This window comes from Tachysurus fulvidraco, chromosome 21, assembly GCF_022655615.1.
Source record: "Tachysurus fulvidraco isolate hzauxx_2018 chromosome 21, HZAU_PFXX_2.0, whole genome shotgun sequence".
NCBI classification, from domain to species: Eukaryota; Metazoa; Chordata; class Actinopteri; order Siluriformes; family Bagridae; genus Tachysurus; species Tachysurus fulvidraco.
Window position 1 is genome coordinate 15,471,610 of NC_062538.1, and position 12,494 is coordinate 15,484,103.

At 43.1% G+C, this 12,494-nt stretch overlaps 1 protein-coding gene across 1 annotated transcript in view; it reads right to left on the reverse strand.

Annotated features, from left to right (window-relative positions):
* The window catches only part of scamp1 (secretory carrier membrane protein 1), a 30,027-nt gene extending 19,098 nt beyond the window's left edge, over positions 1 to 10,929 (reverse strand). Inside the window, exon 1 of the mRNA XM_027179464.2 lies at positions 10,722 to 10,929. Within this exon, the coding sequence (XP_027035265.1) occupies positions 10,722 to 10,778 (57 nt within the window). The 5' untranslated portion in view covers positions 10,779 to 10,929. The remainder of the gene's footprint in view (positions 1 to 10,721) is intronic.
* Positions 10,930 to 12,494: the final 1,565 nt, after the last annotated feature.

The window sequence follows — 12,494 nt, forward strand, 5'->3', positions numbered from 1 at the left end:
GCCATGAAATTGTAACAATACAACATACAAAGATATTCTATACAATTGTGTGCTTCTGACTTTGTGGCAACAATTTGGAGAAGAACCACACAGGAGTGTAATGATCAGGGGTTCCAAAAACCATTGTGTCTGGAATAAGCAAATCCAACATGCTGGTGCATGACTTGACTTAACTATTACATCTTAACTCAAAGCACATGGGCCTGGAGCAGGTGGACAAATATTAAGCTCCCGATGGAATGCTGTTCATTAAAATGCAGATTAAAGACATAAGACTTCCAGGGTTTGAAATTTCTTTGAGACCTGCTGTGAATGTGATGGGTATAGTGGCAATTTTGATCTACATATAAAAAACGTGCAGACTCAGAGGTGGTGGTAAAAGCAATAAAGTAAAGAAAGTGTTTTATTTTGCTAAAGTGCCAAGTCCACACAGTGACCAGGCAAATTCTAGTCATTCAGCTCTCCCATTTGTACCCTAGGTGTCTGCTAGTGTGGCCTGGTATGTGTGTGTGTTTCAGGTCACTGAAGATTTACCCCCTTGAGTTACCTCAAGGTAAGATCTTATCAAGCACATTAACACGCACTCCCCTAAAGATCCTATCCTTTTAGCACGTGGAATGTTTATGGCATGAACAAGGGCCTCCTGTTCTCTCTCCCTAGTCTGACACAGACTTTACTATGAAAGCACATATAAACACTCATGACATTTAAAATTTCCACCACACCGGCAAGCATGTATATGATGAGCACCGCTATGTTTTCTGTATTTTTTTCCACTTTTTTCCTCATTAGCCACAAGTTAGCCAGCTAACTTAGTGACCATGTGTTACCACATTTGCTCCCTTCTAGCTAGAGATTTAACTGGCTAATGCGTCTGTGTTAATGGATCTAAAGTGAACACTACTATGTCAGACTGTGCTTCAAGCTCCTGGTAGAAGCCCTGCAACCCTGACCAGGATGAATCAGTTCCTGAATATGAATTGATGGATGAACAAGTGAGAGCATGAGCTGCTGCCGCACGAGTACAAGCTGAACCATTAAGCTGAAATCTTACTGCTGGATATTACAAATCTCTAAAGATGCTTTCTTTGCATTCATTAACAGATTCAAATTAGGCAGAAGGCACATTCCCAGCATCTCTACTACTGGCTGCACTTTTTTATTATGCTCTACCTCTCTACTCATCTCTTTTCCTATCTGCCTCCGCCTTGCTTCAGCTTTCTTTACCCACTCATCCTTTTACAGCTTGTTATTCTGGATTCCACATCTATAAGAAGTCAGGACCCATATTCATAAAGATTTAGTGCAAAGAGTTGCTCCTAGTGATGTAATTCCTCTAAGAACGTTCTTAGAATTGTGGGCGTTTTCCCTTAAGATTAAAGAGGGGATCCTAGTAAAGATAACCGTTATTCATAAAGTATCTCGTGAGTAGTGGGGAGGATTTTTAAGAGGCTCAAGTGTTTCTTTAGCAGAGGAGAAAACAGCCGCAAGGTGAATATTTAATAATGATTGTGAGTTGATAAGATGCTACGGATTAGATTGTGTACAGATTATTGAACACTGTGGCGTTCTGGCTCTGTTTCAAAGACGTTTGCATATCTAGAAATACCATAGCGTCAGAAATGATATAATTTGTCTCTATGACATTTCTGTGCTGTGTCAGAGATGTTTACATTTACAACATACAGATGTTAGCACGTCTCTAATATGACCGGTCACGAACGTAATCCATCCACCATATATTCTCAAATAGCTTAACATAGAGACAAATTGAAGCTTATAATAGACCATATTAAAAGTGCCCCTATTGTTTTTTATTGGACAACCAATCACAGTCTTCAAAAGAATGTGTCATACCTGGCAATGGGTTTAGCCCCACCTCCTCTCTAAGATAATTTACATAATAGGTTTTTGTATTTTGCTTGCTCAGAATTGCTCTGAGATTGTAAATTAACAATTTAAAAGTAAATTAAAGCTCACTGAGATCATTTTAAGAATCTTTATGAATACAGGCCCTGGTGTGTGTTTGTGTGTGTCCCTTTAGGCTCAAACAATACAATCTTACTTCACATCCTGTTTCTATCCATTTACCTCCCTCCTCGTGTGCCAGCTTTATTGACTGAATATACCGGTATTGTATTTGCTCTGCGGTCTGCACCAAAAACTCCTTCCAGTGCTCAGAAACATAGACACTGACACCTGAATGCACCTTCACACACACTGGACCAATGAAAGCACCAATGTGCTGCCCAGTTTCCTGGAAACTTAATCAACTAGACCAAAAGGTAATAGCTGAGGTAACAGCATATAGCAAGCTAGTTAGTTAATTAATAAAATAATTGCATTAATCAAGACAACAGGTCTGTCAATTCCTGTGCAGATACTGAATTCATGATGCTGCCACCATAATAATAATAATAATAATAATAATAATAAAAATAATAAAAGGATTTCTTGTGAAGCCCATGACATTTGTCCTTGACAACAACGTTTCTGATTCCGAAATCTTCCGTAACTCGCAAACACCAATTAAACAGCTACTCTACGAATGGCAACTGAATAAAGCACCCACCATTTCCATCCCACGTTTTCAAGAGAACAAGACCGTCATGTCCAGGGAAACTGGTGCAAAATATCAAAACAAACGAAAGTTAAAATGCAGATGAGAACGATCACAGACGACTATCTTGCAATCGGTGATGGATGCCTGATATTTGGGATTCGGAATCATGAGAGACAGTTCTGGTAGGTAATTCTACCACTCATTAAAATAACAATTTGGCTTGAGTACTCCAGACTAAAACAACATTCGAGATGCTTTGCAGTGAGATTGGTGCGATGGTCAGTCTGGTCATCCCGACCCACCTCCCAAGTTGCATTCCCATTGTGAGCCAATCATCCAATCAGATGACTGAGGCAAAGTCATATGCATTTTTTATGTTTTAGACTAAAAGCAAAAAGTGTGTAAGGAATTTATAGGAACATCTTTTCCAAAAATATTTCTGATTGCATCGATTATTGAAGATGGGAGATGTTTTATCCGAATTGACTACGTGAGTAGTAGACCGCCCTTTATCTTCAAGTCACTGACATGCTTCCTGAATGGCTAAGAGGTACGATAAAAAATTAAAAATTACAAAATGAAATGAATAAATTAAATTTGTAGCAATTTTTTTTGCAGATGTAAGGTTTTCATCAACCTTACAGCTGCAAAAAAATCGCTACAAATTTAATTTATTCATTTCATTTTGTAATATTTGGCAGCAGTTTCACAGCATTCACACCTTCATCAACAAAACATTCCTGTTTAATAGCTGAGAACGTCTTGAGTCATCTTTCAGACTACATCATGACTCAAACTCTGGCATGGATTTGTAGCTTAGACTCTCTACGCCATTCTGCAGACACCGCTCACTTACGAGTATACTCTGCTCTCCAACTAGCATAAAGGTGCTCTGGCATGACTACGACTCATTCAGCATTTCGGTCCTGCTCTGCTTCATATTTTCATGACGAGTCAGCAGCAGTCACTCAACATGCTTCTTCGATTGTGGGAGATGTTCCTAGTGTGTGGCCAAGTGCTTTGCTTGGTTAATCTCACCACGTCTCATTGCAATAAATGTTCTCTGTTTGTTATTTGTATGTAACCCTCAGAGACATGTTATCACAGGTTGCACTGTGGTTGTTTACTTTTTTAATGGGGTTCGAATTTTGCTGGAAACCGCGAATGACACGTGCTGGATAAATATTCGCTAATAAATTCATGAAGTACAAATTACAATAAAGGAAGGGGTCAGAAGCCTTTTCACTTCAGTGACACAAATAGGTTATAATATTGTAATTCTGACTGGAGCATTTATTATTGAGTAAACCCATGCTTTGATCAGAGACCTGGACAGAGTATAGAATTACTGAGAGTTAAAAATACTTACTACATTACATTGATCATGTGACTCTTCGATCATTTCTCTACAATAAATGATAGGGCTGGGCAATAAAACGAGAACAATAGACACGTGATCGATATCAATAAAAAATGTGTTCGATAAAACGTTCAATATTTTTTAATCTTTTTTTCCCGGAAAATTAGGAAATGTAATTCTTATTACCGTTGTTTGAGAAATGCTTTTTTCGGAACGAAAAAATTTAATAAAAATCAAAACAAACGTGTAGCCAACGAGCAGAAAGGGGCGTGTCTTGTCAATATGGGCGGAGAGAGTGTTCAGTGCGCATGTGTGACAATTAGTAGAAAGCGGTTTTAACATTGACATGGAAGATAAAAACAAAGAAAGAAAGTGAAGAAAGGCTTACGATAAGGCAAGAATTAGGACCCGTGTTAATATAGGATCAGAGAGAACTGAAGGAGCAGGAAGTTGGAAGCATATTCACAGATTAGAGATTCACCTCTTTTCTATCGTAGTAATGTAGAGAGGCAGCTACAACCATGTTTTGCTAGTAACAGCGTTTACATCAGGAGTTTAAATATATTTATATTTATATATCTTAGCTTATATATTATAAGCCTGACCGTAGTCAGACCAATGTCATCTGCAAGTTATGCAATAGGACTAAACTTGCACTAAATTCTCAGGTTTCTCTATGTTTATATTTAACACTTTGCACTATTTTATTACACTTTATTAAGCATTTCTTACATTTTCTTTCATTTTGCACCTTAAATGTTAAGAGATAATTGTTAAGTGTTCATTGTGACTTTAGACTTATGTTTACATTTTATCTATTTGAGTTTTCATGGTTGTTGACATTTCGGTCTTAATAACTGAGGGGATTATGATCAGAGGAAGGTTAAGTTTAAAATAAAAATGTTTAAATGTAATATATTTTTCTCCTGGTCCTTATTTTAAATGGGTCATAAAAAATATCGATAATTAATTATCGATATTGATTGATATGAAACACTGATATCGTGATACAGTTTTCAGCCATATCGCCCAGCCCTAATAAACGATTAACTGATTAAGTGTGTATCTGTCCTAATCGTCCATTTTCTCGATTGTTCTGATGTTTCTCATGGTGCTGATCTGACACAAACATCTTCACTGACTTGCCATATTAAGCACTGCATTAGCGACACCACTGCACCAGGTTGGAAGACGAGCTGTGTCCAAACTCCACGTGCCAGTTCGGTGACAGGTGAACAGTATAAAGTACTTCACTCAGTGGATCAGTTAACGGGTAAAACCTGGTATGTGACCGATCCGGTGTTATACTGCAGACACATGGCTTAAACCCATCAGCCACAACATAAAATCCACCTGCTTTGTGCTGTGTAAGCTCTGACCCACAAGGCATGGACTCCACAAGACCTCTGACCCACAAGGCATGGACCCCACAAGAGCTCTGACCCACAAGGCATGGACTCCACAAGACCTCTGACCCACAAGGCATGGACCCCACAAGAGCTCTGACCCACAAGGCATGGACCCCACAAGAGCTCTGACCCACAAGGCATGGACCCCACAAGAGCTCTGACCCACAAGGCATGGACCCCACAAGACCTCTGACCCACAAGGCATGGACCCCACAAGAGCTCTGACCCACAAGGCATGGACCCCACAAGACCTCTGACCCACAAGGCATGGACCCCACAAGAGCTCTGACCCACAAGGCATGGACCCCACAAGAGCTCTGACCCACAAGGCATGGACCCCACAAGAGCTCTGACCCACAAGGCATGGACCCCACAAGAGCTCTGACCCACAAGGCATGGACCTCACAAGAGCTCTGACCCACAAGGCATGGACCTCACAAGAGCTCTGACCCACAAGGCATGGACTCCACAAGAGCTCTGACCCACAAGGCATGGACTCCACAAGAGCTCTGACCCACAAGGCATGGACCCCACAAGAGCTCTGACCCACAAGGCATGGACCCCACAAGAGCTCTGACCCACAAGGCATGGACTCCACAAGAGCTCTGACCCACAAGGCATGGACCCCACAAGACCTCTGACCCACAAGGCATGGACCCCACAAGACCTCTGACCCACAAGGCATGGACTCCACAAGACCTCTGACCCACAAGGCATGGACCCCACAAGAGCTCTGAAGGTGTGCTGTGGTATCTGGTACCAAGACAACAGCAGCAAAACCAATAACACTCACTCACGCTCTCTCTCTCACCCTCACTCACGATCTCTCTCTCACCCTCACGATCTCTCTCTCACCCTCACGCTCTCTCTCTCACCCTCACTCACGATCTCTCTCTCACCCTCACTCATGCTCTCTCTCTCTCTCACCCTCACTCACACTCTCACTCACCCTCTCTCTCTCACCCTCACTCATGCTCTCTCTCTCTCTCTCACCCTCACTCACACTCTCTCTCTCACTCACTCAACCTCACTCACTCGCTCACCCTCACCCACTCGCTCTCACCCTCACTCACCCTCACCCTCGCTCTCACCCTCACGCACGCCACGCGCACCCACCCGCGCAGGCGCTCGCGCGCACCCGCACGCAGGCGCGCGCGCCCGCACGCAGGCGCGCGCGCGCGCGCACGCGCACGCAGGCGCGCGCGCGCGCGCACGCGCACGCAGGCGCGCGCGCGCGCGCACGCGCAACGCAGGCGCGCGCGCGCACGCGCACGCAGGCGCGCGCGCGCACGCGCACGCGGCGCGCGCGCGCACGCGCACGCAGGCGCGCGCGCGCACGCGCACGCAGGCGCGCGCGCACGCGCACGCAGGCGCGCGCGGCACGCGCACGCAGGCGCGCGCGCGCACGCGCACGCAGGCGCGCGCGCGCACGCGCACGCAGGCGCGCGCGCGCACGCGCACGCAGGCGCGCGCGCGCACGCGCACGCAGGCGCGCGCGCGCACGCAGGCGCGCGCGCGCACGCGCAGCAGGCGCGCGCGCGCACGCGCACGCAGGCGCGCGCGCGCACGCGCACGCAGGCGCGCGCGCGCACGCGCACGCAGGCGCTCGCGCGCACGCGCACGCAGGCGAGCGCGCGCACGCCGCAGGAGGCGCGCGCGCACGCGGCAGGCAGAATCGCGCGCGCGGCAACGCGCACGAACAGGCGCGCGCGCGCACGCGCCACGGCAAGGCGAGCGAGCCGCACGCGACCACGAAGGCGGGCGCGAAGCGCCACGCGCACGCAGGCGCGCGCGCGCACGGCACGCAGGCTCGCCGCCACGCGCACGCAGGCGCGCGACGGCGCACGCGCACGCATGCGCGCGCGCGCACGCAGCACGCAGGCGCTCGCGCTCGCGCACGCGCACGCAGCGCTGCGCGCGCGCACGCGCAAGACGCTTCGCGCGCGCACGCCACGCAGGAGAGGGGGGCTCGCTCTCACTCGCACCAGTGCTCTCGCTCACGCGCACTCAGCGAGCGTAGCATCACCGCGCACTCATTCTCTCTCACTCACTCACTCTCACTCATTCTCTCTCACTCACTCACTCTCACTCACTCACTCACACACTCTCACTCACTCATTCTCTCTCTCTCTCACACACACTCACTCTCTCTCTCTCATTGTGGTGAGGATTGCGAAGCTCTTCATAGTTTGCATTGCGTGGGTGTCTTGATTGTGGAGGGTGAGAGGGCAGGCCATGATTAAAGGGATGATAAATAGATGTGCTGCTTTATTACTGAGAAAGGGATGATGAAGAGGGGCGGAAAAAAGGAAAACGGTTAGATAGAAAGAAAAATCGGAGTGACCGGGTGATTCTGCAGTAACATGGACTGTGTTTATGTTCCCAAAGAACCCTGGGAAGGACTGCAGGTAAACTTGAAGCACACACGGCACACACAGCCTAGAGGTCAGTGCTTCTGGATTCCTAACAAAGATTGTGTGTGTGTGTGTGGGGGGGGGGGACCTGCTCAATGATTTCCACCAAAACAGTATCTTCCATTCATTGAAACCAGAGTTTCATTTTAATTTTTATTTATTTCCTTTTTAGAGAAGCAGCTCAGCACTGACAGTTGCTGATTAGGCTGGAGAACAGGCTACATAAGGAAAACATGACAAGGTGCGCTAACAAAAAAAAACAAATCAATGACAGTGGTGTGATGCAGCTTGACACTGATTATTTCCATATAACAGCATCTGCAAAAGTGTTGAATCCCTCTATGCTAATAAGATGAAAAAAGGTGGATTTCTTGAAGTCAGAAAACATGGAAACAACTTTAAAAACAGCCTAAATAAATATTTCCTCACAGAAAATTATCATCATGATCAGACAATTTATTTCCCTCATCTCTGTGCTTTGTAATGCACGTAGGAGTCGAGCTTACAAGTCTCTGTGCGGGTTTTTGCTATAGAAACGACAAAATATTAGAGGAGTGAATTAATATGACCATAATTTTAATAAAATTATGTATAAAAAGTAATTAATAAAAAGTATAAAAATGAATCAATTCTTGCTGACCAGTCTGATCTGATTAGATCCACAGAGAGCACTTGATATACCTGGATATAACTGACTGAACAAGGAAACGGCTGAGGAATTCTTGGTGAAATGTCCTGTCTGTGTTTGTTTCCAGTATTTGTTTACAGTGTTAACGTTAATGGATGTCTGTTAGCTATCTAGTGTTGGAGCTTTTTCTTCTGGTCTTTCATCTTAAACTCATGCAAACTTGCATGCTTTACATCTCCTGCTGTCCATCTAGTGCACAACACACAAACCTTCTCCATTCCTCATCTGTGCATGCCTTCAGTAACAAATGCCTCAAAGACAGCTATGACAGTACACTGTGATGAACAAATATCAAGTTCTCCTACCAACATATTTAAAAATTTTAAGCAGACACTTTAAGCTGCAAAGCTGTCGCTTGGTTATCCATAAATTCATCATATGATTTCATCTCATCCCTATTTTGAAGCAGGTCTTTGCCAAAAACTGTTGTTGGCAGTATGAGTCACTCAATGGAGCATTTTAAAATGCTCCACTGAGGGAAATACAACAACCATTATTAATGCCGGGATTATGTGCCACAGAATAACAGAGGCAGAATAGACACTGTTTATACTCAGCGACGTTCCAGGAAAAGAAAGCCACTGGAGATCACTGTGGCTTTACACACTGAGCAAGAACAGTACCATTATTAGTGGGAGCAAAATCAAAGTAACGTTAACAAAATGATTTAAAAATCTCCAGTTGTTCCTAGAGAGTAGGTTTGTAAAAAATATGCTGAACCTAAAGCTCCAGTCACATGATGTTTGTTCATTTAAACAAGACCAAATTACAACCTCAGCTACATCTGAACACTGACTCAACAATCAAAATGGGTTATGCTTTGTTACGATTATGGTTTTTACCACTTGAAGTGAGAACTTTTGAATCTTAACAGATAATGAAATGATGGTTTTAGTACTGAGACGGAAAAAAAGTCTTTTTTCCCCCTGACGATCCAATGTTATCACTTCAGAAATTTTTTTATACAAAAATTCTCTCTTTCTATCTAAACATCTCTAACCGTGTCAGTAGCGCTATGGTCTGATGAGCTGATGAACTTCCTTCAGCTAAATTATTCACATAAACGCCTGTGACCAGATAAGCCACAAGAGTACTTCAACTTTTTTTTTCTGAACATGAATCATGTAGAACATCCTTTACTGAGACCAGGATGATTCATGTTTAAGCAGGCAGGTGTGCTCCATACATTAAATGACTCAGCTAGGTCCTTCTTTTCCAGTTCAGTCAGCTTAAATTTTTTTGGTTTGTCCACATCTAGACCGATGATCTGGTGGGATTTGCAGTTATTTCTCATTTCCATACATACAGTACATAAAAATCAGACACACCAGATAGGACTCTTACAAAGCGACTATAGTGTAAACATACATCATAAAATACATGATCAGTATTCACTGAACAGCAAACAGATTTGGATTTTGATGGAGATCGTTATCTTTAAACCAATCTGAAAATGACTCAAACATCTAATCTCAGATGTAAGAAAAGCCTGTCAAGCCCTTTTATGAGAAGTGCAACTAATCTCACTAGAATGGTTTGTGATTGCACCATTAAAACAAGACAGATGAGCACGGCCTTTACTATGATTTAAAAATATTGTGGAATAAAATAAAAATTTGTCTATATTACCAAAGTACTAATATCAAAACAAAACAATTAGCAGTCATGCGCATCTTTAAGGTAGACACCTGAACCGGCTCCTTCTCGGTAAAGCTAAGAAACAGCAGGTTCAATCCCAAACAGCTCTCTGCCCGGTGTCCTAGTGCACTAGAATCCGTTACTTTTTTCAGTCTATTTAGTGCACCAACACAGGGAGCACCAAAGCTTTTTGGAATTCAGCCTGAGAACACGCTCGTGATAACGAACCGATTCTATTAACGCAGGAAAGGACCGAATCAAACAAGACGGTTCAGAAAAAAAAAGCAGAAAATATCTGTCGACCGACAAATTAATAACTTAAAACGTATATGTTTAAATCATCCACAACAGCTTGCTGAAATGGAGAGAGCTCGGAAACAATGATGTCTTAACTGTATTAAAAGGGAGCTGATAGACTTTTTAGCAGTCATGAAATAAATACGTGTCGATTAAATGAATTGTAAGACAGAGTAGGTTTTAGTTAGATTACAGAAATAAAAATGTGTGTGTGTGTGTGTGTGTGTGTGTATCAGCCAGGACACTTGCTCAGCAGGGCTGGGTGTGTTAGCTTCAGTGAGCTTCGGTTAGCTTAGCGATTTAACTAACTGTCTAATACCGATGAAGGGAAACGGTTGATTTTTCTCTTTACCTGAAAAGGGTTGCTGAAGTCTGGATCCGCGAAAGGGTTGCTGTCGAAATCCGACATTTTGTCAACGAGCTGTCTTAACGCTACAAGAACAATAAGACCTTTAACAAAACACACTAATTTTTAACCCTCTCCTGCACACAGCAGCAGCGGCGGCGGCAGCAGCTACAAACTCTCCACTGGTCTGCAGCTGCAAAATGGCAGTGCCGGAAGTGACGTATTCGTGCCGTTTGAATACTTCAGGATTTTCGTGGCGTATTTTATTATTTTAACTCGATATATTAGACATAGAGCGTTCGAATAATGTAATAATCAAGTTTAGTGTTTTTTTTTCTTTTCTTTTTTTTCTAGGTATTTTTTTTGGAAAACGTTGCAATGTTCTTTCTGTCAGGTAGCAAGGAAAACATACATCACCGTGTAATGTGTAAGTGCTGCCACCTAGAGGCTAAAACGCTTTTTTATGGTCAGTTCGTACAAACAGTAGCAGTACAAATAGGACTAGAATAAATACTGTACATATACATGTAATAATTATAATAGTTGTAGCAATAACTGTAGTAGTCTGCATCTGTGTTTTTGATATGTGAAAATAGAAATCTTTATTTGTCCCCCAATGGGGCAATTCATTGTGCAACAGATAGTGAACAAATCACACACAATCACACACACAACAACAATACAAAAGATTGCCTACTATGCAGGCATACTTAAAATAATAAAATAATAAGAAAAATAAACAAACATTAAATAATAATGTTATCTATAGTTCTTTGCAGAATTGAGAAGCAGAAAGGCTGCAGGCACAAAAGAGTGTTTATATCTGTTGGTTCTAGATTTCGGGGTTTTAAAGCGTAATCCCAATGGCAACATCTGAAATTCAGCCCGGAAGGGATGAGAATTTTCTGACAAAATAGACTCAACCCTCCTTAACATCTGCTTCTGATAAAGATCCTCCAGACCTTTCTGCCTAGAACCTGTGATGCTGCTGCTCAAAGCCTCGAAAGGGAGTTTTTTTGTTTTACAGTGATGGACCCATACCAGCAGATAAAGGAGAAGGTAACAACAGACTCAACAAAAGACCTGTAGAAAAGAGTCAACAGGGTCTTATCCACATTACACTTTGTCAGCTTCCTCAAGCAATACAGGCGTTGCTGGCCTTTCTTGCAAAGCAAACTGGCATATGAATCAAAACACAGCTTATCATCAATAATGGATCCTAAGTCATTATACTCTGTAACAACCTCTATATCCTGACCATTTATACTAGTTTTCTCAGTGTTAGTGACATTGCGCCTAAAATCAATACACATGTCTTTGGTCTCAGAGGCTTTCAGTTTGAGAAAAGCATCCTTACACCAGGCAACAAAGTGATCGATGACCGGACCAAGTCAAGTCAAGTCAAGTCACCTTTATTGTCACATCACCACGGCACATGTGCTTTGATTCTTGGGAGCGAGCTCCAGAAATTGCAGAACCATTTACATACAATAGTAGAAACATAAACAGAACAATTTACAGACAGGTTAGAAAAAAAGAATGTGCAAAATGCTCAGTACCATTGAAATGTGCAAATGTGGAAAGGATGCAATGTGCTCATACATAGTCAGTACACACAGTGTACTACTAGACATATATAACCATACATATATGTATGTATAAGTATAAATATAAATAATATATATAAGTATTATATACATGTAATATATATGTAACATGTTAAGGTGCAATGGACTGTACAGATACAGAAATGTCCTGTGGTACCGATAGCTTATTGTC